The 27,160-nt window shown below is 41.5% G+C and overlaps 2 protein-coding genes and 1 long non-coding RNA gene across 7 annotated transcripts; 1 reads left to right on the top strand and 2 right to left on the bottom strand.

Moving 5' to 3' along the window:
- Positions 1-46: 46 nt before the first annotated feature.
- Positions 47-16,017, bottom strand: chd4b (chromodomain helicase DNA binding protein 4b). Of its 5 annotated transcripts, none has more exons than XM_077720043.1 (40): positions 15,807-16,017; positions 15,461-15,704; positions 14,776-14,894; positions 13,982-14,239; positions 13,794-13,909; positions 13,084-13,183; positions 12,826-13,012; positions 12,155-12,270; positions 11,948-12,071; positions 11,706-11,878; positions 10,877-11,122; positions 10,598-10,801; positions 10,316-10,527; positions 9,879-10,010; positions 9,699-9,798; positions 9,382-9,573; positions 8,354-8,554; positions 8,128-8,265; positions 7,795-7,916; positions 7,525-7,698; positions 6,894-7,035; positions 6,556-6,805; positions 6,320-6,444; positions 6,123-6,215; positions 5,891-6,032; positions 5,179-5,348; positions 4,927-5,104; positions 4,397-4,483; positions 4,143-4,234; positions 3,926-4,059; positions 3,139-3,283; positions 2,896-3,052; positions 2,326-2,411; positions 2,015-2,240; positions 1,899-1,937; positions 1,655-1,810; positions 1,474-1,582; positions 1,257-1,389; positions 949-1,144; positions 47-396 (listed from the first exon to the last, which is right to left on the bottom strand). In XM_077720043.1, exons 2-40 carry the CDS (start codon positions 15,522-15,524, stop codon positions 194-196), a joined length of 5,841 nt encoding a protein of 1,946 aa, XP_077576169.1. In that variant the 5' UTR covers positions 15,525-15,704; positions 15,807-16,017; the 3' UTR covers positions 47-193. The 5 variants fall into 5 exon arrangements, with proteins under 5 accessions (XP_077576169.1, XP_077576168.1, XP_077576167.1 ...); XM_077720042.1 differs by having other exon boundaries at positions 2,890-3,052; XM_077720041.1 differs by having other exon boundaries at positions 4,915-5,104.
- Positions 16,018-16,165: 148 nt separating this feature from the next.
- LOC144198885 (uncharacterized) lies at positions 16,166-24,321 on the bottom strand. Its single transcript, XR_013326795.1, has 5 exons — positions 24,098-24,321; positions 21,336-21,426; positions 20,125-20,214; positions 17,915-18,029; positions 16,166-16,319 (listed from the first exon to the last, which is right to left on the bottom strand). It is a non-coding gene; the product is annotated as an uncharacterized LOC144198885 (long non-coding RNA).
- Positions 22,004-27,096, top strand: wnt4b (wingless-type MMTV integration site family, member 4b). The gene is made up of 9 exons (XM_077720072.1): positions 22,004-22,108; positions 22,957-23,158; positions 23,630-23,783; positions 23,930-24,014; positions 24,125-24,256; positions 24,634-24,776; positions 25,415-25,555; positions 25,661-25,823; positions 26,136-27,096. Exons 2-9 carry the CDS (start codon positions 23,064-23,066, stop codon positions 26,303-26,305), a joined length of 1,083 nt encoding a protein of 360 aa, XP_077576198.1. The 5' UTR covers positions 22,004-22,108; positions 22,957-23,063; the 3' UTR covers positions 26,306-27,096.
- The last annotated feature ends 64 nt before the right edge of the window (positions 27,097-27,160 follow it).

Below are 27,160 nucleotides of genomic sequence, written 5' to 3' on the forward strand. Positions count from 1 at the left end.
TCCAGTCTTAATAAATGAGTGTCCAGAGCTGATGTCCTTTTGGGTTCAAAGGCAAGTAGTGTGCATGTGTGTGTGTGTGTGTGTTTATGTAGATTTCGGAGGACTAACCTGTCTGTGCTGTACAAGGCGAATGAAAGTAGAGGTTTGGAGGAAGGGATGGGTGCTAAAATGTGATGAATAGTCAGTCCCTGGTTCAGCGTGAAACCTGCATCTGCTGCACGCTTTGTGACTGGTTTTGGGCGCCGACCTCGGGTCCGCGATTTGCTAGCCTGCTGAGGATGTTCCTCTCGGACATTTGCAGCCGCACGGCCACGGGCGGGATTCGAGCGATGGTCGCTGGGAGGCGCGTGACATCCGCCTTCATGTCACTCAGTAGCTCCTCTAGTTGTTTGAGAACTGCAAGGTAGAAGGGAAGGAAATTGGGGTGGTTTAGCTTATGGTCAGTTGTGTTTAATGAGTGCAGAATTTAGATAGATACTTATCCCCTTTTGAGAACACGTGACAGGTTAGCCGAGCATGGGCAAACTATGGCCCGCGGGCCACATACGGCTCGTTAGGCTTTTTAATCCGGCCCGCCGACGTTGTCCAAATTTTTTTTTCCCAAGATGGCGCCGTCACGCGGAAGCCAGTGGCAGTAGCTCTGTCCACTCTTATTTGTTTTTCGTGTTTTACAGCCCCTCTATCTTTTTTTAAATTATATTTTAATATTTCTTAATACGTTCCTTTTTACTTGACTTTGTACTTTATACTTGAATGATGAGTGATGAGTATGCTAATACTTTAGTCCTTTTTTTCTGTTTATGTTTCATATCTAATGTTAACGGATGCACTTTTTTATATGTATTGTATCTTGTGCTGACCCAGCGCATCCGTCAAAATTTTAAAGTCAATGTAGCCCCCGGGCCGAAAAGTTTGCCCACCTCTGGGTTACCCTCACTTTGTCTTTACCTTTATGCAGCACGGCGTTAGCCGGCTTGTTTCCCGACATGGACTCTTTGCTGAGATGTTGGTGTGACTCGGCCAGACACTCCACCTCGCTGAAGCGCGTATTGAGCGCCATGGAGGGGTGGGCCGGGTCCTCCGTCATGTTGAGGTAGGCCGCCCGACGTAGCTGCTCCTCGATTACCAACGCCTGCTCTAGTAACTAAAAGAAGAGGATCATTGAGCAGTGAGACTGACACCATTGCACAATAAAAGACAAAGAACGGTCAAAGTAGCGGTAGCACAATATTACTAAATGCTAGTCTTGTGGTCACCTTGAACCTGCGTGCAAGGAACTTGTTTTTAATCTCCAGGAAGTTTCCTCTGCTCATCTCCCCTTTGAACGGCTCGTTGAGGATAGCGAACCTGACGTCGTTTTGAACGTCCTGCCACCGAGCGTAGCCGTGTCTGAGAAACATGGTGTTCAAGGCTCTAAACAATGTTTCAAAGGACTACAAATATCTCCATGTACAAATGGGCTGTCAAGGATACTGTATGATGCCAGCTAAGAGCCAGTAGTCATGGCGACGGTGCCAAATTTCAAAAGTCTTCTTAGTGACGGTGGCTGCTCTTTCTTCATTCTGCCAAAGGGAGTGGAGCTCTGCAGAGTGAAAAGCTTGTGAGACAAAAATAACAAGAGGTCAAGTGCATGTTTGGGTGTGAACACCCTCACCTGTGAACCCTCCGTCGGCTATGTTGAACATGAATCTCTGTTTGCTGGCTTTTTTCTTCTCTTCACTGACGTTCAACATGGAAAGAGCACCTTCTCTGGCGTTTTCGCCATTTGGAAGTTTGGTTGATTCCTCTGATTTCACACTGTCTTTTTCCTCTATTTGATGGGTGAGATATTGTGATGAGAAGTTTCAAAAGTTTTGGTAATCCTGCGACAGACGGGTAGATAAAGTATATATACGCACCTTTGTCTGTGTCCATCTTCTCGTCTTTGGTTTCTTCAGCTTCAAGAAAATAAATGACATCAAAACACAAGCAAAAAAAGAAACTGTCTCTTTAAGAAATAAATATGACGCCTAACCTTTTGACCGGTCTTCAGCGTCTACTTTGCCTTCTGTCCCTTCACCTTTGACCTCAACGGAGACACCCTTGTCACTTTTTTCCTCTTGGCCCTTGCTGAGGTCGTCGGGTTGATTCCCATCGTCTCCGCCACGCGTCTCCTTCTCTTCGTCCTCCTTCCCGGCGGGATTGTCTCCTTTGTTGTCAGCAGGTGGCGATTTGTCGGGCTCGTCTGGGATTTCAATAATCTAGGAAAAGAAAATGAATTGGAGTCTGAAAAATGTCCCAAAAAACTGAAGTGAACATAGTAAGCAAGCATGAAAGTTAAGTTACTTCCGTATCTTCGGTCTTTCGGGTTGTTTTGGTGTCCTCCGCGTCCTTTTTAATGTCGTCTTTGTCTTCTGATTTTGACAGATCCTCTATTTGAAGAAATTCATGAAAAAGGCAAAAACATGTAATTAGTCACTGTCTATTAATCACTAAGGGGATTGAACAATTACACAAAGGACGGATTATTAAAGCAAAAACTACAAAAATGACCTAAAGCAGGGTGTCAAACTAAAAACGGAAAAAATAGATTAAAAAATTACAATTAATAATTTAAAGGGGGAAAATCAAGAAATTGAATATACATCTATACTCTTCATTTTAATTTGACCTTAAAACAGAAAGTCGGCACTCATCATTTACTTTCCCGGGCCACACAAAATGATGCGGCGGGCCAGATTTGGCCCCCGGGCCGCCACTTTGACACATGTGATTTACATATATGAACAAACTTTGAAAAAAAGAAACGCAATATAAAGTCTCCATTATTTATTTTTACATTGAAACAAAACTGGAGGAATTAAGTATACTTTTTGTTTTGTTTGAAATTAAATTGTTTTGTTTGTGTACCTGTACCTGGAACAGGCGTGTTGGGTTGCGTGTCTGCGGGCGTTCCGCTCGAAGGGGTCTTGGGATCCTCACCCGCAGCCAAAGCTGCTGCCCTTTTGTTTTCCTCTAATTCTGCCATCCAAGGCATGGACCACTGACCATTGACATGCTCAAATTCTTGTACCTAATAAACCCATAGATGTGTTTTTAAGAGACTGTATCATAGTTTGAGATGAATCCCGTTAAGAGACGATTCTGAGAAAGTAGTACCTTTTTCCTTATGAGGGACATGACACCAATGCGGGTAAGCACATGTTGCCTGGAGAGACCCTCTCGAGGGACACCGTCTGCGAAGGTCTCTGCTCCGTCAGCTCCAGGCTCGCAAAGGTGTCTCATGAAGAGAGACACGTAAGCCCTGTTGTGGGGAGAAAAAAAATGTTTCATGTTAAATGTTTAAAAGGTCAATTATATTAGAAAACGCAACAAACGAGCCAAAATCACAAAAGTAGGTTGACAAAAAAATCAGAATAAAATATGAGCTAAAAGTTAAAATGAGTTAAAAATATATATATATATATATATATATATATATATATATATATATATATATATATATATATATATATATATATATATATATATATATATATATATATATATATATATATATATATATATATATATATATATCTATAACTCAACAAAAGGCAGCATTTGAAAAACATAGATGTGAATTTAGTCAGTTTGACGTGCAAGTATGAGAAAATAATAATCATTTATAAGATTTCAAGCACAGGATTAGTGTCTTTAATTAAAATGTTTTTTCTGCATTTTGTGATCAGAATGCAATATTTTATTTCTTTTTTCAATTCCAATTTTAGTTTAGTTCACTTTCATTCACCAAAATAATCTTATTTTACTGATACAAAAAAAAAATTTAGTCAATGTTTTGTCTGTTAGTTTGTCTACCACAAGATGTGCATCTTAAGTCAATAAAAAAAATGCCAAACTCCAAAAATATGACATAAGCATGAAGGAAAAAAACCAATGTACTAACTTGAATTCCTTCTCCGACTTCCCCCGAAGGTCCCTGACAAGCCACTGGTTGGTAAAGGCATCCTGGGGTGGCATTCCATAACGCATCACCGCATTCAAGAAAGCCTTCCTCTGCCGTGCGTTGAAGCCCAACACCTGATAGACAATTTGACCCAAATACCGCCAGTCAGAAATGGCTGAAAAGCATCTGAAAGCGACGTTGACGGAAGGCGACTCACCTCGATGTTTCCGCTGACTCGGGCCAGCAGCGGAGGTAGAGGCTTGTCCCTGTCGTTCCTTAACCCTTTGCGGCTGGGTCTTCGTGCATTGGCTACGGTGAGAGAAATACAGTCAGATCCTCTAATATCATTAAAAAAAAGTCCCACAATCTCAAAAAGGACGACTTTGCTGCATTCAATAGAATGCCTTAGAAGTTAAAAACGTTCCACTGTGCTTTAATAAGCTTCACCAGAAAACAAAAAGGTGACACTACCTTCAGAGCGCTCGTCAAAGTCTTCGTCGCCTTCCTCCGACGCCACCGAGTAATCTGATTGGTTGTCGGATTGGTCCTCTTGCCAGTCTGGAAGGAAAGACAGCAAAAAGACCATATTAAATATATCTCATTCTCACAATGAAAGTGAAATAAAAATGACGATACCGCATGCATTATATTAGCAAGTTGTCTTTCTTGGACTATTTTAGCTTTAATCACATAAAAGCAAAGTGCTGACTAATTTTAGGACTTATTCAAGTCGATATTTTACTTGTAGCAATCAAAGCAGGTATATTTTAAGACAATAGTCTATTTGACTAAGATTCTAAAAACACCAAACGATTTCATGCCATTCAAATGGAAAGCAATTTGAACATGACTTCTATATGCTTTGTATTCATCAAAGATATGGAAGAAATGCTAATAGTGCTCACCCTTCATGCAATCACACCACAATAGACAAGACAAAGCAGAACATCACACAACAAAAAGAAGAGTTGCTTTATATGTTTCTGTACCCTGTCGAATACCTCGGTCCTCCTGGGAACCGTCATTGTAGTTAACCGGCTTTCGCGTTCTTTTGCCTTTGCCCAAATTGCGGGCTAGATCCTCTTGCTGTTGCTCGTAATGATGGCGAAGCAGCTTCTCCCAATAGTCCGGGTCCACGCTTTCTTCTTGCTTGATCACTTCACGCTCTACTTCCTCCTCCTGAAAAGAAAAGATGACATTTCGCTGCCAACCGCCCACGTCCCTCATCTCATCTCATCTCAAACACCGTGTACCTCGTCATCCTCATCTTTGACGACGTATTGGGCAACTTTGAAGGAGCTGAGGTATTCGTTCATGCTCTGAATCTCGGTGTCGTCCGTGGCGTCCTGGTTGCGGTCCAGGAGACGGTCAATGGCTTTTTCATCGTAGTGGATCACGCTGCTGTCGTCCTCCTTGTTGTCCCCTGGAAGCAAGTAAAATTAGGTTAATAAAAATGTCCTCTGTAGAGGACATTTGTAAACCTAAATATCTTCCACCCACCAAGTGCATCCAATTGCAGTAACTCCTTTTGTGCTCTATAGAGCTTTCCATTGATACCAAATGTCTTTTATTTTATAGTATTACAAGTCCTTCACATAGATTGGAGAATTACAAAAGAAATGTGATTGAACAACTTTTTTTTTTTTTTTGGTAGTCAGGTGGATTAAAAAAAGTATTTGAAAATATGAAAAAAAAATATTAGGAAAACATCTTGGGCCAATGAAGGAGATATATATGTATCATTTTTACTGCGAGGACTGGCAGTGAAATTTATATTTTAGAACCATTAGAATCCATTTAAACAGGGAGATACTGACAATCATCGTCCACTTAAAGTATAGTTAAAATGGATGGCCATTAATATGACATTTGCTTATTTATTTTCTTTAAATTGTACCATTTTAATACACTGTTTAAGCAACGCCCACCCCATTATTAAAAAATAATAATAATAATGTCACCAACCTTCTCCAAGTTCATCCTTAAACAATTCTTCTGTTCCAAATTTGAGGATATCATCCAGCTCTTGTTTAGACATGGAACCAGTTTTGGAACCGAGACCCGGTCGTACAACTAAATGTGTTAGCATCATCTTCTTCTTAGCAACCTTATATTTAAAAAAAAAAAAAAAGCAATCATGAAGTTGAGAAGTAAAATAAAAATGTTGTATTGATTTCCATGCTGCGTCACTACTCACCTGTGTGATCCTCTCCTCTACAGAAGCTTTGGTCACGAAGCGATAGATCATCACCTTCCTGTTCTGGCCAATACGATGAGCTCTGCTGAATGCCTGTAACACAGATTTATGAACGTTAACACACATTTTACGAACAATTTATATGTTAAAAGAACAATTTATGTGTTTAAAGAACAATTTATGCGTTAAAACCATACCTGAATGTCATTGTGAGGGTTCCAGTCCGAGTCATAGATAATAACTGTGTCTGCAGATGCGAGATTGATGCCCAAACCACCTGCCCGTGTGGAGAGGAGGAAAGCAAACTGAGGAGCACCAGGAGCTGTTAGAATAAGAAAAAAAAAAAATATATATATATATATATATATATCCATAAGTTAAAAACATACACATTTAGCCGTGTGATTTCTCAATTTGAGTGATCAAGAATCACCATTAAAGCGGTCAATAGCCTCCTGTCGCATGTTTCCTGTGACTCCGCCGTCGATCCTCTCGTATTTGTATCCCTCATTTTCCAGGAAGTCCTCAAGCAAGTCAAGCATTTTGGTCATTTGGGAGAAAACCAGCACTCTGTGACCTCCTTCCTTCAGCTTCTTCATCATTTTGTGCAGGAGAGTTAGCTTGCCAGATGCCTTGGTCAAAGCCAAACCCTCGTACATGCCGTTTGGAAGTTTTGGAGCCTCCTGCGATGAGAAGAGAGACGTAAATTGACGTGATCGTATTTGTGTGGTAGATAGAGGATTATAAAAAGGGGTAAAATGTGGGTTGTACTGTAGCAGCAGCGGGGAAGAGGTATGGATGGTTACAGCATTTTTTCAGATCCATCACAACGTTGAGAAGAGACACTTGGTTTCCGCCTCCGCGAGTGTTCAAGGCTTCAAAATTACGTGTTAGAATGAATTTGTAATATTTCCTAAATGAAAAGAAAATCAGTTTTAGAAAAAACAACAACACAATAAGATAGAAAGTGCAGTATTTTGGTTTGAAATTGACTGATAATTACAAACAGCTTGTCAAATAGGGCTGCAGTCATCAATCCTATTTTATTTTTAATTCAAAAAAGAAAAATGTGAATAATAAATTTAGATTTTTGTCCAATATTAGGACCTATTTTATAATTGTCATTGTTTTTAAATATTTATTTACATAAAAAAACACAAAAAAGGGAAAAATCAAGGATTTAATTAGAAAATAAAACAAAAAGTTAAAAAATGTTTAGTAATTTATTTTGAATCGTATTAAAAGTCAGGAAATAACAGCAAATATTGGGTGTAAAAAATTATTAGCCTCTAAAAAAAATGGCATTTATAACTGACATCACAATAAATCTGCCCTTTTTTTTTAGTAAGATACTTTATAAAAGCGAGTATTTGTTTTGCTTCTTGAATAACCTAACACTTACTTCTGCATGGGACTAAGCTCTACTCGAACAATGAGTTCCGTCTTGGATGGCATGTGTTTAAAAACATCTGCCTTCAGCCTCCTGAGCATGTGTGGTCCCAACATATCATGGAGTTTCTTGATCTGGTCTTCTTTGGCTATGTCGGCAAACTCCTCCAAGAAACCTTCCAAGTTGCTACAGAGGACGGAAAACAACAAAATGAGCCAAACAAGGTCAGGCGTGGGTGTCTACTGGACGCATGCGCCAAGCACATGTTGAGGATTTACTGACTTGAATCTCTCTGGAGTCAAAAAGTTAAGCAAGTGGAACAGTTCCTCCAGGTTGTTCTGAAGAGGCGTGCCGGTCAGAAGCAGCTTGTGTTGCAGGGGGTAGTTGTTCAACACTCGGAAGAACTGACAAAAGAAAGATTTTATATACAGAGGGAACACTAAAACGTTTTTTAAGCAAGTTTACTTCAAGTAAAAAAAACTGAGAAAATAATTGAAATTTTCTTTTATAATTAATTGTCTTCCATTTAAAAACCTTCAATTCTGGAATGACCTAACACACGAAAATAGCCAATTGCCCATGAAGACAAATAGCAAACATTGGGAATAATCTCACCTTGGATTGGTTGTTCTTCAGCCTGTGTGCCTCATCCACAACCAGACAAGCCCATTCAATAGATCCCAAAACAGCCTGATCAATGGTAATCAGCTCATAAGAAGTGAGCAAGACATGAAACTTGACCGTTGAGTCTTTCTGCAAAGCAAATATTAGCGATCCGCCATTATTTTTAGGCCTTAGATCTAATTTGAGCGCTAATACTTATCATTTATTTCCTTCTCACCTTCATTTTGGAGGCCTTTTTCCCACCCCGGATTGCATTCCCTTCAAAAGAAAACTCATTTTCTCGGATTACAGCCCTGCTGTCCTTGTCGCCCACATAGGTGACCACATACATGTCAGGGGCCCACATTTCAAACTCTCGCTCCCAGTTTATAATGGTGGACAAAGGTGCGCTAACCAGGAAGGGACCTTTAGAGTGGCCCTGAGTGTGGGGAAAAGAAAAAAAAAATAGAAAAATCTCATAAACATTGAAAATTCAACACGTGCAGCCTCGTGTCTTGCCCTGCCTTTAGGATAAAGCTCATGACTTGGAGCTGCTCCCCTTGAAATGGGCAATGTTGCTCTATGTCCAATGTCTCATAGCCCCAATAAAGTCACTAATTGACAGAGTTGGGTTGACAGGACAAAATTAAACCTGCAAATACTTCACAGATGAGCTTTTAGCTGTCAGGTTGATGAACTGACAGCTGAGATGCATATATTATATTCAGTGTGTGTTTTGGTACTTATTAAAAAAATAAAATAAATAAATGGAAATAAGGTTCTATTCAATGGCAGCCCAAATTTGGGTTCCCTCATTCAACTCCCAAATAATCAAGCTTTAGTGCCATTGACAACGATAAACATTATTTAAATTCTCCAATTCATTAGAAAATTATTTGACCGGTTAATCTTTCGTTAACTCATTCAGTGCCAGGGAACAATACACGTCCAAAACAATTTAACTTCCAATAAATGAGGGTGTCTCATTGCCAATAAGGCCGTCAGAATTCATAGATTAAACATAAAAGAAGATTGATCGCAAAATGGGTTGTTATATTAATCTATCAAATTCTTCCATTAATTAATCATGTGATTATTAACTCAGTCAATGCAAATGAATATGTCAAGAATAAATGATAAAATGAGATTATTCGCATTAGTGGACAGATTAATCCATCAAATTTTTTCCATGTAAAATGTATTGATGAATCTCATTCACTTCCAATGATTATTTTCCAATTCTATTGATGTGAATTACACACTCACCTCCTTGTACAGTGAGTAGAGGAATACGGCGGTCTGAACAGTCTTCCCTAAACCCATTTCATCGGCAAGAATAGTGTCAGTGGCCTGAGCCCAAGAAAACCTGAGCCAGTTCAAGCCTTCCAACTGGTAAGGGTGAAGAGTCCCGCCTGTGCTGTCCAAGTAGTCAGGTTGGCGGTCAAATTTGATGGTAGGCTGCCAGAGAAAATTAAAATGATGAATCCCACAAACAATTTGGTTTGCTATCAGATTCCTCGCTTCAAAAAATGAAAATGATTGTTGTTGACACATGGGCAAAACAAAGATTTTCTGATACTTACATCAACCACTGGATTAGCAGGAGGACGCTCCGCCTTTTTAACTTTGACAGGCTTTTTCAGCTTCTTACCAGGTCTTCCTTCATCACCAATCATCAACTCTCTGGTTGGGAACAAAAAAAATGGTAAATGGCACTTGTGGCTATTTAAAAAGAGGAATCGGATATTAGTATGAAGGTTAACCTGTGATTCCAGTAAGTCTGCCTGTAAACGTCAAACTCTGGAATGTCCATGTCTTCACTCTCCCACGTGGATTGGTCGTAGGCAAGATCTCGCCACTTGATCAGATAGTGAACGTTCCCCTTTCTGTCCACACTGATACAAATAAAACATGAAAAGACACTGGATCATGTTGAATCTTTGGGGGAATGTTATCATCAATTGGATCACACATTGTAACAATAAAATGGAGACCAAACAGATGACTTTAATGGTCTGTTAACATAACACATTAGCATTGATTCAGATATCTATCGCCCAAACAACACAACTTCTTTAGGAAACTGTTTACTTCCAAATTACAACCAAAACATGAAAAAAGTGTCTTGTAGTTCCGAAAATACCCAAATTTGACATGGTTAAAAGCATTGTTTTTTCCCTTTCAGATTGTGAGTGCTCACCTGTGGTTGAGAATGCGGTGTATCATCATCCACTCCATCTTGACTCCATAGCGATAAAACTCAGCCTCCATATGGATAAAGAGCGGGTCCTTGTTCTTCCTTTTGGTGCTCTTGTCGTCGTCGCCTTCACCGCCAAAGTCCACGGGCGGTGGTTCGTCCATGTCGGTCTTCCTCTGGTAGTTGCGGAACATCACCTGGCAGTTCAACTCCAACTGATAAGCAAAAAAAAAACAGGTTAAAAAACTGCATACTGGTTAAAAAAAACAAGTTTTATCTGGATACCTGTAGTTCCAGAACCCAGGAACAGTGCCAATAAGACATATTGCACCATTTTACAAAGAACTCCCTCTCCCTTCGGCCAACCAAGGGCGGAGGATCGGGAGCGTCGGCAGGCAAGTCGGCGGGCCTGGGGACAGGCGTGGGGGCGGGCAGTTCTCCCCAACGCCATGTTAAAACCTTTTGGACTTTACCCTTCATCGGAGGACACTGTCAAGAAGCGGGTATGAGTCATTGTCCATTGGGTTATAAATAAATGGGCAGACAGTGTAGTCGTTTCGGTACCTTGCAACGTGGACAGATCCACTCGCCGTTGGGGATTTCGGGGAGAGGCGGGTTGAGACAATGGATGTGGTAGGACGAGGGGCAAGTGTCGCAACAAAGCAACTCTCCTCCGTCTTTGCAAACTCGGCAGTACTCGATGTGGTGGTCGTCTTCTTCGTCGGCGCCGTCATCCTGCCGCTCGTCCTCATCTTCCACTTCGGCGTCGGAGAGGTCTTCCTTGGCTTCCCATTGGATGCCTTCCTTTTCCTGATTAGAGAACCAAAACGCCACATGGTAGTTACGGTTTGTTTTGAAGAGCTATTCTGTCTGTCATAATTAATGCACAATAAATATGGAATCAATACCGACATGAGAAAAGCTCTCACTATCATTAAAAGCAGTTTTGTGTTCACACAGACTTTACATTGCCAATTGTCAAAGGCCTTGAATCAAGACGACTTCCAGTTAAAGTTAAGTAAAAAAAAAAAAATGCAATTTTAATCTAGTAATTGGGCGACCCTAACATGTTTTCTTCTAATATTATGGCAAAATATGATTTCTATCCACTACTAGGATGCACAAGACTAAAGTGTTGTTAGTCTCTTCATCGTGGAACAGTCCAATGGTAATATATATGTATATATGTGTATGTATATATTTATATTTCAACAACACGCTCATTTATTTATATATTCATGCATTTATTTATTTATTAACTATCTATTTATGTCTAAAATGCCTTTCCTATTTCTGCATCCTCACCCTCTTGCTACTGTGACAACCAAATTTCCCAAATACGGGATGAATAAAGTTATCCAATCCAATGTATAAACAAAATGGCCACACTCACACAATGTGGACAGCTCCACTTGCCCTCGGGCGCCTTCTCCATGTCAGGATCCAAACAGACCATGTGGTAAGCTCTTGGACAAGTGTCGCACAAAATGATCTCTCCTCCCTGTTGGCACACTTCGCAGTAGTCCTGGTGGTCCGTCTCGTAGCCGTCCCCATCCTCAGTTTCCACTGGGAGAAGAAGTAAGAGCAAAAATGATTAGGGAATCAGAGTCTACATACAAAAAAATTGCAACACACCTTTCTTCTTTTTCTTGGCGCTCTTGGACTTTTTCTTGTTGCGGCTAGTGCGGTTGGCGCCCTCGGCCACGGAAAAGTTGCTCTCGTCAAAGTCGCTGTCCACGTCGGGTTCTTCTTCGTCACTCTGATAGTGAGAGAAATGATACATTAGATTGGCAATGTTGGACGGGATAATGGGGCAAAAAAGGTAAAGAAAAAAAATCTTACAGAAGAGCGCTTTCTCTTGCTGTTCAGTCCTCCGAGTTTGATTTTGAGTGGAGCCACTTTCTTCGGTTTGGGCTTTGGTGGAACTTTAGGCTTGGACTTTTTACGTGCATTAGGGCCTGAGACAGACAATAGGTTACTCAAAGTAAATCAAAAAAAGCTAAAATTTGTGATTCTGTCCAGTTTTAACACCCCATGGCAAATTAGGAAAATATTACCGAATATGGCCCGCACAAGAAGCTTAAATTTAGCCCATATTGCAATTCTAAGCTATAACACGAGATAGAGCAAGTCACTTAAACAGTGGCTTTCCATTAATTCAGGAGCTCAAACCTGGCAACGTGCTGAAATCAATGAGGAAAAATTTAGAATTTCATTATCTAATTTTACATTTAAAAAAAATGTATAAACAATTTCATGTCATAAATTGAGCTCTTGCTTGTTGCTTAACATTTAGTTTGTTGGAAAAAGCTTATTTCCATAGTATCTTTGCATATTAACAAATCTTTATTGATCCAGTCAAAATGGATCGGACGAGAACCAATGAATTAACACTTAAAATTAAAAAAAAACATCAATTTTTACCCAATTTCGAGCCTCAGTTTAACAAGTCAGTTCAGTGGCCTTCGGATAATAACGATTGCACGCCCCTGTTCTAAACCGAGTCCAGTTACCTTTGCCCTCTTTGGTTTTAGCCTTCCGGAGAGGTGGTGGTGGCGGCGGCAGTGGCGCCGTGGCAGCTGGAGGCTGAGCAGGAGCGGTACTACCATTGGTGGCGCTGTCAGGTCCGGCGACCACCATACTCTCCACAGCCGCAGCCACGTTTGCGGCCGCCAGAGCCGCGTTTGCAGTTGCGGACCCCTGCAAGAGAGAGTCATCGGGAATGACGAACAGTTCTTCCATGACTCATTTTAATCAATTCAGCGTAATACCTTGTGGGGGTTGTTTGTGCTGAATTCTCTCCACTTGGCCATCATTAAAGTCATCATCTTAGACACAGCAATTTTGGGGTTTTTGGCTGCAATTAGTGGCCTGAGGAGAACAACAAATGTCATGCTGACAACTGAATATTTTATTACATTCAATTAAGAAGGAGACTTTTAAGAATTATCAGTGGTGTTTTTAATATTTAGCTTGAGGTGAAATCGCCCAAAAAATATTTTTTTTCTATTTCTGGTATATTTTGCTCTTTTGTGAGCCTTTATTTTAATCATTAATTCATAGTAAGGGAAATGCCTGACTTTTTAAAACATTAAAATACTGATGTTTTTACACATTTATGAGGATGGTTTTCATACATTTGCTTATTAATTGAATGCCTTAATTGTCATTATTGCAATCTTGCTATCTTTTTGTGAAAAATAACTATTTATAGCTCATTCCAACTGTCAATCTAACTCATTAATATTTGTGTTTTAATACACATTCCAAAAAAAAAACTAGCTGTCAATGTTTGTACTTAAATAACCGAAAATGTTCATGATAGCATAACTATAATAGTACACGCATATTCTATTAAGTAGCAAGATTGTCTCTATGAGCATATTGAGCATTTGTTGTATATCGAGTGCAAGTACAATTTTCAAAAGACTGAATAAATAAATAAATGGTTTGTATTGACATGTTTGTAAAGTTTGCCCACCTGACAAATTGACTGAAGGCCTTGTAGTTCGTAAGCGAGCTGTAGTCTTCCTGAGTAAAGACGTGGTCGATATCTTTCATGCCCCAGGCTTCCAACATCTGGGAGGAGCTTTTCGGCTGAGTTAGGAGGGGGGAGATGAAAGAAGGAATGACACGTGACCTGGCACAGTTGGAGAATTGCGAATTTACCTGGCAGTCGTCGTCGTCATCATCGTTGTCGTCGTCGTCATCGTCCGGTTGAGGATCTTTGCGTTTGCTCTTGGAACTGCCTTTCTCCGCAGCGGAGCCACTTTTCTTCTTTTCTTTGGTAGAGCTGGAGCGTTTTTTCTTTTTACGGCCCGGAGCGTAGTCGCTTCCGTCGCTGTCCGAGCGTAGGCCTCCCTCATCTTGCTGTCTTTCCGTTGACTCGGGTCCGATCAGATGCTCGGGGGAGCTGATGGGTAACTCCTGTTTGGGTTGAAAAAATGTTGAAAATATGCAGGTTGGGTTTATTTATTATTTTGAACCGTTTTTGATGGTGATGGGCATTCAATCAATTTTGACCTAGGAGGACTGGCGTAAAATGCCGAATGATTCTTCCCAAATAGATCTTTTGCTATAAATGGCAGCCAATGCGTTTCTTTGCATTTACAATACTATTTTTTTGCATTTATGGACACTGTCTATAAAAAAAAAAAAATCAGACATTGGGTAATTTACATATTTTTATCAATCTTATGGCCCGGCGGCTTGAGTGGTTAGCGCGTCTGCCTCACAGCTCTGGGGTTCTGGGTTCAAATCCAGATCGGTCCATCTGTGTGGAGTTTGCAAGTTGTGCGTGGGTTTTCTCCGGCTACTCTGGTTTCCTCCCACATTCCAAAGACATGCACGGTAGGCTGATTGGACACCCTAAATTGTTAGCGTCCATCGTCATTTGAAGATAAATGTGACAACATTTAAGTGGTATGCGAGTGCATGATGAAATGACATGACATCCAACTCGCCTCTCTGACGACCCTCTGCCTCTTGTTGCCTCTGCTCTCCCGGCTGCTCTTCTTGGCCTTCTTCTTCTTTTTGGACTTGGGCGCCTCATCGATGTCGGACATGACGTCCTCGTTCTCGTCTGCGGGTGACATCCAAAATGCTTGTTATTGTGTATCACTCCATATGAGTGAATGTGTATGGCAGTGTACGCGCGTGTATGTCCGTGTGGGAGTGTATGCATTTGTATTAGTGTGCACGCGCGTGTGTCTGTGTGGTGGTGGTGGTGGTGGGGGGGGGGGGGGGGGGGGGGTTGTGATTCAAGCGCAGGCGCAGACATGCACGCCCCTGCAGGCAAGGAAGGAGGGGGGGTGGGGGGCGCGTGCACAGTGACGTGCACACACAAATCCGCGTGCACGCGTACTGTGTGGCACAAAACATGAGGGTAAAACAACTTGTTTATCATTTGGGCCCTAGAACTTTGACGCGAGGACAGCGTCCCCCCTCAAAAAAGCGCGCCTTTTAATTGTAAATAAGGAAAAGGAGGGGGAAAACACCTGCACGTGAAGTTAGCTTAACTAACCTACCGTGACCGAGCGAGCGGGGAGCTAGCGTGCTAGCATTAGCATGGCTTTCAAAGCGACCCCCCCACCCCTACCACCACCACCATAGGGGAAAAAAACAAGAAGACGAGGGCTCGGATCTTACCGTGGAGTAGCGAGTGCTCCTCGGCGGCCCCGAAGTCGTTCCTGTCATCGTCGCTGCCTGACATGTCTCCAGTGGCCCCCCACCACCTCCTCGCTCGAATTAATCCCTCTTAAAGCCCTCGCTCTTCGGTCACTCGACGAGGGAGGAGGGAAAAAATGACGTGGGACTTGCTAGACTAGAGAGTGGACCGGGGGTGGGTGGACTGTCCAAAGGGAAGGGAGGAGACGGTCGTGGAGGCTCGCCACTGTGTGTTTACGATATTAAATAAGTTGAAGCCGTTAAGAGACACTTGACAGCGGCAAGTTGGAAAACCGCAAAGGAAAGTTAAAGCGGAAAAAAGGCCTACCTTAGAAACTTGCTGTGGGCGTGTGTGACGGTCCGGGGTCCAAGTGAGCTTTCTCTTCCGTCCCTTCGTCCGTTCCAGCGCAAGTCAGCAGCTTTCTCTAATTGACGTCCATTGGTGACGGCAAAACCCGCAAACACAGTCCCCTGTCCTCTCCCCCCAGCTTCGGAGCTTAGCTAACATCCTCGCGAGCACACAAAGGGGGCCAGACATCCCATAATAATCCCCCCTCCCATCCCCTCCCACACGCGCGCAGGACTCTGCGTGGTTACCTCGCAACCGACAGACCATAATACTCACAGGGCCCGGCCTGCCCTCGCCAACACTCCCCCCCCCCCCCCCTCTCTCACTCACGCGCACGCACGCACGCGCTCACGCGCACGTTACCACTCCAAGACATGCATGCTCAGGCCCTTGGAGCCACCTCGTTGTCATGACGACACCCCCCCTCCCGTCCATGTGTCGACAGACCATAATACTCACCATCCAAAGCATCCATCCCATAATACACAACACCTAAAAAAGAAAAACAATGGAAAACATGGTCAGTGAATGGGCATCTACCTGGGGTGACCAGTCAAGCAATTTACTGGTTGTCCCGAGACAAAATGTCCAACTACTTGAAACAATTTCAGTTCAAGATGCTTTAAAACACATTTTTGGGTGAAATTGGGCATATGCTCACACCTAGGATTGGTCGCTTAAATCACTTGGAGGTCACGAAGACAAACTATTCAAACATATGGCTAATTTGACGTCTAAATAAATGACAATATTTCCAAGAAGTGACATTTTAGCAATACTGGTACTTTCGTGGCCAATCAGGTACGAGTATGCCAGATGGCTCGCCCTTCCTTTGTTGCATTATTAATATTCATGCTCACACACACCTGTGCTGTGCACAAATCTATGTGCATGTTAGGGCGTATAAGGCATTTGTCATTTTCAGTCTTTTTTGTGGTTTAAAGATTATTTTCTTAAGATGTACATACTTACTTAAGTGACTATTTTTGGTCATTTAAAAAAAAAGCTTCCATATACTGCACTGCATTGACATCTCTTTTTGGGCCTTGTAGGCCACAAATTGAATTTTTTGTTTTGAAGTGTGGTCCAAAAATGAATGGAATGTGAAGAAAATGGAAGTACTAAAATGAATAGAAAAAAACTGAAATACCATCTGCTATTAGCCCTCAAGAAACCTTCAAAGTCATTGAATAACATTGAAAAAAAGCTAATTAAAAAATGAATAAATAGTAAAATAACTCAAAGAAATCAGAATATTTACCGTTTTAGGATGGGTCAAACATCTATGGTCGTCAATGGCGGCGGCATGTGTTGCAAACGCACTGAGGCCTAGTCCTTCTACTTCCCTCCACCCCCTCCCTCAAGGCACTTTTCCCTGCCTAACAACACGGCGGCCATCCCATAATATTCATCATGCACTGCCATCCCATAATATTCAAACGGCGCCGCGCGTGCGTTTCTTTGTTGGCGTGAGCGCGCTCGCGCATGCCGCTGTGTTCTTTGCATGCGTAGGTGGCAGGTGAGGGTGATGTGAAGGAGAGAGGGCTGACTTTTATTTTGAAAATATTGGAAAAGTTGCTTCTGGAGGTCAAGCAGCCTTGTATGTGGTGCTTTGTGTTCTCATTGGTCGGTCTGGACTGCTTGACTGACTTTTACTCAAACTGATTTCATTTAATCTTGTGTTAACCAAAATGTTTTAAAATACCGTCTTTTGTTATTCACTTAAGTGATGTAGTTTTTGACTGTAATCTAACTGGATAAAATATATAAAAATATTTACAATGGAATTTAATGTTCATGAGGTCTCATAGTGGTCAAAACATATATAAAGTCAGTATTTTCAGGAATTGTCCATTTTATCAATGTGGGTACAATTTTACCCTAAAAATATTTAAATATTCCAAATTGCCCACTCTTTGATGACATCACAACTACCCATTATAACACCCACGTGTGCTTAAATCGGATGTGTGCGTGAGTATAACTAAAGTGACTGTTGTCCTTTTTCAGAAGTCTAAGAAATTCCCAATTTGCATATTTTAACACACTAAACAACCATCTTTCTTATGTAAATCATTTATACTCACCATTGTCTTTCTCTTTAAGGAAAAAAAGCACTTGGTCACAGTGAGCTGGCGGGTGCTATGGCACGCTACAGGCTGAAGTCTGTGCGTCTATGCCCTCTAGTGGCTGAGTCAGAACCTACAGGCAAGACAGTCATCAAAAAAAATCAGCCATTATTTAATCAGTCTGGACACAAAATAATCAAAAATTGGGCTCGCTGGATTTTCATCCACTTTGTGGCGATTTTGAGTGATAAAAAATAAAATCTTGCGGCACCTGGTATTCCCACGCAGACTAGTATCCCCAATTCAAATACCAAGTAGGCAAAACCCTGGAGATGGTGTGTTTACAGAGTAGTATAGCCTTCAGACGTCCAAATTTGGGAAAGTTACCAATGTAGAAAAAGTACCACTTTCACATGCCATCATTTGGATAGCAATTGCGTGTCAGTGACTTAGGGGCGGAGCCTATACCAGGCTCCTTTGGGCAATAAACAGAGGGCACCTTGAATTGGTTGCCAGCCAATCACAGGCCAGGCACCAGAGGGCAAAAAAAACATTCACCGTCCTAATCATACTTAGGAACAATTTAGAATGTTGATGCATGTTTTGGGGTTATGAGAGGAAAGCAGAGTACCCCAATAAAACCCACACATGCATGGGAAAAACATGCAAAATCCACAATGGAAGGTCAGAAGCCACTTGGGGGATTGACATAATGCAATATCTAATACAGTAATCTTTAAAAAACACTAACAAATACACTGGAAAGAAATTAAATGTAACTGAGGGGTTTCCAGCAGGTACATCCTAACCTCTAGCGCCCCCTACTAACAGATTTCCGTCGCTAAGACAAAGCGCTATGTGTCTTTGAATGCAATAAAAATGGAAAAAGTCCCAATTTTGACTCCCAAAGATACTGCGTTGTACTACAACACAATACTACTTATTAGTACATTACCAAGTACTACTACTTCACTTTTTTACCAGTAAAAAAAGCTGCAATACAAGCTATTATAGCACTGAATTGTCTTTTACTAGCGAAAACAAAGAGTGCACCAGTAAACAGTCAATCAGCATCGATGATAAAATGTCCTCCAAATGGGTGTTGGGGGGGTGGGGGGTTATTTACGAGAGAGGGCGGAGCTAAGGGACCAGCGTAGCGGAGGCGCCGGACGTGACAGCGGGCCGCTGGTCTCCATGGCGTTGCCGCGGGCGACTGCGGAAGAAGACGTCACCGCCATAGCGAGGGAGGGGGGCGCACAAAGGAGTAATATGACAAGAAGAAGGCGGGGGGTGGTCTCGCTAGGTACGTGCGCCAGGATTTATTCAGGAAGCGGGTGTCAGGGGGTTCACGGCGGCGCGGCCAATGTTTGATGGCAGCGGCGTACCGACTGATTCAACAAATGAGCCCCCGGGCAACCCCCCCGGACTCGTAAATAAGCCCCGTCGTGGTGGGACATTGTGTTGCTCACAGTCATTTAGGGAAAATAAAAAAAGGCCACACTTGATAAATCTGCTCACTCCTGGGATTCACAGCGCCTTTGTCAAAATTAGCAAAATGAGCTAAATGCTGATGTTTACACGAGGATTTGACCTCGTTTGGAATATTTCTAGCATTGGAATGTACATGTCTGGTCTGGTACTTGATGGGGTACCACAGGGCTCTTATTTAGGACCATTGCAGTTATGGCCTTACTATTATTTATGGCAGTCTAGACAGCAAACTGATAGTAGTTAACATGTTGCATACTGACCGCAATGTGGCCAAATAATGTTTTGTTGTTTACGTTGACCCAAAAGTTGAAATATGCATAGTCCAGGCAAACTCAAATAAGCAGTATTATACGATTTTAATCTTATAATGTAATGACATTAAATCAATTAATCTAATATTACATTGTTGAAAATTATCGGTCAAATCTTAGCCTGTGAAACTTTTTTAAAGTGTTTTTTTTCCTCAATAAGTCATTCTGATCTTAAATTAAATTAGTTTGTGAAAAAATACCATGATTAAATATATATAGATATATTTTAAATTGTAATTATTTTTTCATTAATTTAATACAAGGCAAACAGATTTAACCATAAAGTACGATCAACACAAGGTAATTAAAGGCGTCAATGCTACATTTAACAAGAAATAAACCATTCAATCAACCTGATTAAAAAAAAGATAAAAACATTCTTCTCTGACATCCTTCCTTGAGAAATTGTATTTAAATTTTACTTACAAAAAAACGTCTTCCTGTTGTGGACCCAACAAAATGACACGGCGGGCAGGATTTGACCCCTGGGCTGCGAGTTGGACACCTGTGGCCTACCTAAAAATGAAAGAGCAACCTTAAAAAACATATCAAAAAGAATCAATAAAAGTTGAAATGACATTTTTAAAAAAAACGCCCAAAAAATGACAGGCCGTTTTCTGTCTTCTCAATTGAATTTGATCCATTTTCTTTTAGCGTCGCCCCCCTTTTCGGGGCCGACGTAAACGTAGCCGCGTCCCCCGACGTCCTTTGCCCCCCCCCCCCCCCCCTGATTTATTTGCCCCCGTTCCAATATTTGTCGGCACTGTGTTTTCCTCCCCTTGTCTAAATGTCACCCCTTCTTTGGAGACAATGTCGGGGGGAGCGCTAGAGACTCGGGGCCAATTCGTGCGGGTGCGTAAGGGGTGAGGGGGCGTGGGCCAAGTGAGGTGGGACGCTGGGGAAGAAGAAGAAGAAGAAGAAGGGAAACTCGTAAAAAGAAGCAACAAAAGTTTGGGAAAATTAAACATTCGCTAAGACGCTCGCTGGCTCTCACGTGGAGGATGCTAAAGTGCTGTGTCATTCTTTTCCTTCACGTCAGTGACACACCACATTGCAGTTTACAGTGAAAAATATCATAGTATTTGTCATTTTAAATATAGAGATGAATATGAAAGAAATGTATTGGCTTGAATTAAAAAAAATCTCTTGTATTGATCTAAAAAAATGTAAGTGAAGGAATATATTTGATGAATAATAAATAAAAAGTTGCAAGACTAAGCATGTAAAAATGAGGAATTAACAATTTTCACATACAAAAAATTCTAAGAGAATTCTCCTAAAATATAGTATTTTTTTTAGATTGAACTTAAAAGAAAAAACAACATTACCCACTTTAAAATTTGACTCAGAAAAAAAATATTTTTAATGTGGAAATCTTCAAAAATTGAATCCACATTGTCATCTTTTCTTTGTTTTGTTTAAATATATATTAAACAGAAATTTAACTATATTCAATCATATCAAATATCAACCAAGCAAAGATTGTAACAATGACTTTTCAGCCAAAAAAATCCTCAAAGACTAAACAAAGCTACTATTTTTAAAGCGAGAAAACAACACTTTTTTCCTAAAAAATGTTAGGTACTCTTTTCAATTAATACTATAATGAATGACATTTTTATAGATCATTTACTCACCCAATTTCAATACGTACTTGTTTCCGTGTCAGGTGTAGCAGTCCGGCTTTCGCTTTAAAGTCATCTGGGATAGGCTCCGGCACCCCGCAACCTAAGTGGTGTTGAAAATTGAATGAACATTAAGTCCCAATTTTTCCAACTCCTACAATAATGACCATATTTTCTCGCATATAAACCACCTCAGCGCAATATTATTATGTATAACATATATAAATACATATGTATTTCAGTTTTCCCCTCCATATTCATACTTTTAATCGAGAGTACAAATGTGTTCCATTGAAAAATTCTAATTTATGCGCATATAAGCCGTACTCTTGATTCAGTCATCATTTTTTTAGCGATAAATACGGCCTATACGTGAGAAAATACAGTAGCAGATTTTTCCCAGACCATTTTCCCACCTGCACATGACAAACGGTGGCCAATCAGAGGGTGAGTCTGTCCACACCCCACATGACGCCCGCCCTGGTTCCTTTATAAGCCACGAGTGGCTGAGCGGTCCAAGCAGGAATTTGGTCGGCTGCCCCCCCTGCGTGCAAAATGACACGGCGCTCAAAAGCAATTATTAGTAGATGCTGGCGGCCGGAAGTGTGAAAGCCTTTTTTTTTTTTTCCAAGTCAACACGTGGACTTATTTATTTTTTGGGGGGGGAGGAGAAATCCGAAGAACCAGGGCCCACTTTGTGGGAAATTCACATTCAAACAACTACTTGGATTAAATTTCATTTTGATCTGCAAATATTAAACTGGATAGCACAGCACTACGGACTGGTATGATTCACTTTTTTTGGTTTTCTTTACTGTGGATTATTGGGAAATAGAGGACTGTATTTTTCATTTTGCACTTAATATGAACACAGTTTTGATTTAAAGGGGATGAGAGATTATACTATAAAAACTGTTTTAAGTTGGGGGTTTTTGTACCTAAGTTTGTTTTGCATTTGAAAGTACTGGGAAATACTATGCAGTGAGGAGTATTATTATTATTCCTCTTTTTAATCATTTTTTTACTGAAATATTCTTAAAAAACTATAATTTATTCCTGTTTTTCCTCTTTTTACAATTGAAGTTTTTTTTAATGAAAACAACAACAGGTAAAGCAAATGTAAAATTTTTACAAAATGAGAAAATTCAGCAAAAAAAACCTTGTTCCCTTTATATATTTTGATACATAATCCCCTAAAAGTATTAGCGTAAAAAAACATTTTTTCCAGCTCTGAGCAGAATCATTTAAAACTAAAAAAAATATTGATTTAAAAAAACTGGGCTCTAAAGCTCAACAACTACCCTGAAAAAAGACATTTTTTTTACATATTAATTCTTCAAAAATCAAATACAACATATTAATGTCTACATATGACAAATGTAAACAAATATCTTCCCACCATAAAACTTCAAAATCATTCCTAAATTATGTAATTCTTGTTGAACAATAGCTTGTCAGGATCAAGAATTTGCCTGCAAAATACTTTTTAAAATTTATGATTAAATGTATGCCTTTTTTTACCCTGTTTACTGCCAACTTAAATGATGAAAGCTAAAGTACAAGCTAGCAACTTGCCACCAAGAGCTAATTGCGACTGTCGCTGCGACATAACGGCCCGTTGTCTGATTTGCAGCTATGAGGGGATCAACCCCAGGTTGGGGGGCAGGAAGATAGAGCAGACCGAGTGACAAAAGGACGGAGACCCGGCGCACGACGACGGTACGACGGCCGGACTGTCTGATGCCAAGCGTCTCCGCTGTCCATCTCACGGCACCGCTCCTCCTCCTCCTGTTGCTATGGGCGACGACGCAGCCCGCCACGGCAACCAACTGGCTGTGAGTCGGACGCTCTGAACTAGGGGACTTTGTTTGTCATGCTATAACGTGTAAAAGATGGTGACACGTCTCCCCCGTCCCTTTTCAGCCACTCGCCGTTAGTTTTTTTCTTTGTCTCCCTACCGCTGACCTTTCCCTTTTCTTTCTCTTTGCCGTCACTGGGGATTCTCCGTCTTCTTTGCCCCTCTCGTCCCCTCATTTCGGTCCCCCCTCGGCCCCACTAAAATCCGACGTCCCCTGTCCTTCTTTATGTTCGCTTAAGTGTCCATGTGCGTCACTAAACTGCAAAAGTGGCGTCGAGAAAAGACGGGTATCAAACTTATGGTTCCGGGGCGACTTTCGGCCCGCTAATTTCAATGACGTGGTCTTCTTTTGTTTCTCGCTACAGTAAAATTGAAGTCACTATTCGGAAAAGCTGAAAAAATGTATACGTTTCGCAATAAGAGAATATTTTTAACCGTCCGTCCTCAGCTCCCTGGCGAGGCTACCTCGCGCCAGGCCCGTGTCTGGCGCCGCCCCCTGTGCACGGCTGAGGGGGCTGACCCCGGGACAGGTGGGAGTTTGCAGGGCCCGGGGGGAGGTCATGGAGTCCGTACGCAAGGCTGCCGAGATGGTTGTAGAGGAGGTAGGACGCCATTTTCAATTTTGGATTATTTTTTTGCCATTAACCTTTTCATTTTTGGACTTTGAAATGTCTTATTAAGTCTTAGTTTGGATGTTAATTAAGTTCAATCTACTCAAGTGCCAATCATGTTTCCACTTCCAATCTAGTGTCAGCACCAGTTCCGGAACCGCCGCTGGAACTGTTCCACCACCCCGCGAGGGATCAATGTATTTGGCAGAGTCATGAACCAAGGCACAATATCCAAGTCGTTTTAACATGAAGGACTGACAGCAAAGATAGCAAACCATTTTAAAACCACATTATTGAGTTCTTACCCATTTGTCTTTTTCTTTTTTAAACAGGCACTCGCGAGGCAGCCTTTGTGCACGCTTTGTCCTCCGCGGCCGTGGCGTTAGCCGTGACCCGGGCGTGCACGCGTGGCGAGCTGGAGCGCTGCGGTTGTGACAGGAAGGTCAGAGGGGTGAGCCCCGAGGGTGAGCATGGATTCCGTTACGTGGAAAAGTGCCACACGGGGTCGCTTAAAGGCGCAGTGATGCACCAACGAGGACAACGATGTCCCGAAAAAGTGTTATATTCTGTCCAAATGCAAAAGAGAAATAAAGGTTTAGTCAAGAAGAAGAATGCACAAGTGTAGTATTCAGTGATGCCACCAGAAAGCAGTGTATACTGCCAAATCAGTAAAACTAAGTACAGCAATGTCAAAACATTCAACATTTTTTGCAGCGACAAATACGGAGTCTATGTGAGAAAATGTGGTATTTTAAAGAGGAAAATGATTTACAGGCTTTTTCTTCCAATGTACTTACCGAATTTTATTGTCTGATCATTTTGTTGACATTCTTATTTACAGGTTTCCAATGGTCAGGCTGCAGCGACAACCTATCCTACGGCGTGGGCTTCTCCCAAACTTTTGTGGATGAACCGGAAAGAGCCCGCGGTCTGTCTGCTGGCCGACCGCTAATGAACCTTCACAACAACGAAGCTGGCCGAAAGGTAATCAATCACACGTTCTTATTTTTACAGTTTTTTTTTTTTTTTTGTTTTTTACCGGTTTTTAGTTGTTTTTTGTCACAGTTTTTAGTTTGGGGTTTTTGCCACTGTTTTTATTGGGTTTTTTGCCAGTTTTTATTGGGGTTTTTTACCACTGTCTTATGTTTGTTTGTTTTTTGCCAGTTTTTAGTTTGGGTTTTTTTTTTGCCAGTTTTTAGTTTGGGTTTTTTTGCCACAGTTTTGTGTTTGGTTTTTTTTGCCACAGTTTTGTGTTTGGGTTTTTTTGCCAGTTTTTAGTTGTTGTTTTTTTGCCAGTTTTTAGTTTGGGTTTTTTGCCACAGTTTTTAGTTTGGGTTTTTTGCCACTGTTTTGTTTTTTTTGCCACTGTTTTGTTTTTTTTTTTGCCACTGATTTTTGTTTGGGTTTTTTGCCAGTTTTTAGTTGGGTTTTTTTGTCACTGATTTTTGTTTGGGTTTTTTGCCACAGTTTTTAGTTTGGGTTTTTTTGCCACTGTTTTTAGTTTGGGTTTTTTGCCAGTTTTTAGTTTGGGTTTGGGTTTTTTGCGAGTTTTGTGTTTGGGTTTTTTGCCAACCTTGCATTTTGGAAATCAGGTCATCTTTTTCAACTGTTTCCCCCCTCAGGCCATCCTTCACAACATGCAGGTGGAATGCAAGTGTCACGGCGTGTCTGGTTCCTGCGAGTTGAGAACCTGCTGGAAAGTCATGCCGCCTTTCCGCCGCGTCGGCATCGTGCTGAAGGAGCGCTTTGACGGAGCGACAGAGGTGAGCCATTCCACTGAAATGTTATGTCTTCTCGTACTTTCCTTCGAATATTAAGGCGAAGAAAAATCTAGGTTACATTGACAGGGTTCCTCCCCCCCTTGGTAGGTTCGCCTGACTCGAATCGGATCCAGGACCGCTCTACTCCCTCGTGATCCTTTGGTAAAACCCCCTGCCGCCCGAGACCTGGTGTACCTCGCACCTTCTCCGGACTTCTGTCTCCTGGACCCTGACAACGGTATCCCTGGGACTGCGGGCAGGAGATGTAATGGTGAGACGTACATACAATGAATTTGCTTACATGGGGAAATTCAAGCATGTTGAATACAGGAATGTTCATGCTATTTCCACAAAAGTTTTCATTCCAAAAGACCAAAATCCAGAACGAGCTAAAAACCCTGACAAGACCAAAGCTTGAATTTCCAGTATTCCCTCGTATTTTGCGGTCATTACGGTAGACTGCAAAAAACGGGGGACTTGTGTGGAAATATTGTTCACATATATGCTCATCTGATGTTCTGATCTGGTCATTGTATACTGCAACTTAATCCAATTAAATATCTGGCATGTTGTCCCCCCCCAGGAACCTCCCGATTGGCACCTGACGGCTGCGAACTGGTGTGCTGCGGACCCGGCTACAAAGCGGGCCGGGCCGAGGTGGTGCAACGGTGCTCCTGCAAGTTCTCTTGGTGCTGCTCAGTCCGCTGCCAGCAGTGCAAGAACACAGTCACCATTCACACCTGCAAAGTTTAAAACCTCGGCCATTTCTCCTCCCTAATCCAATAAACCTAACACCTTAGATCACAGGGTGTCCAAACCAAGTCCTGGTAGATGCAGGTTTTCGTTTCAACCACCAAAGAAGATATTTTCACCCTTCTGGTGTCGTAAAAGCAATCGCCATCAAGTGGATTCGAAAGAAAACACATCGGTTAAATACTCTGCTCTGGATTAAGAGTTGCAACAAAAACCTGCATCCACTGCTTTGTGGAATAGTTTGGACCCCCCCTACTTTAGATAAAAGAACCCCCCGAAATAAAACAGCTGACATACTCCTGAACCACAGGACGAGCATAGGGCTATTTTACCACTGATGACATGTTTATCTCTTAATCTGACCTAAACAAAAACAGTAAAAGGCTATTCTCAACGCTAACGTAGGCCTGCAGGCCGTTGCTAGTTCTTCAACATTTGTAACCTTGAATCAGACAAACGGCATTCAAAGATGTGCGCGCACGCAAGTCAATTCCTGAAATCATGTTTTATAACAGCAACAACAAGTTTAATCATCTCATCCAAATACGACAACGCTCTGAAGCCGAATGCCAGAAACACTAACCGTCAAACGTAAAAGCACTAGTTTTGATTTCACTACGTCCATTTATTTATTGTACACCGGAAGCGTTGCTGCGCTTTTTCAGCAAACACCATTCAATCCTGAGAATAACTTCTACTGACATCCGCCATTTTTGTTTTTGTGCCCTCGGGTCGGTTGCTTTTTAGCTTTGCTCATGTCATCTAATAAATACAGTAGTTTTGTCCCACTAGACTGTGATTCTTTTCTTTTGAGTTGGCAGAAACCATATTATCTTTATATTTTGACCTGATAAT

The sequence above is a fragment of the Stigmatopora nigra genome, chromosome 7 (genome assembly GCF_051989575.1).
Source record: "Stigmatopora nigra isolate UIUO_SnigA chromosome 7, RoL_Snig_1.1, whole genome shotgun sequence".
NCBI lineage: Eukaryota > Metazoa > Chordata > Actinopteri > Syngnathiformes > Syngnathidae > Stigmatopora > Stigmatopora nigra.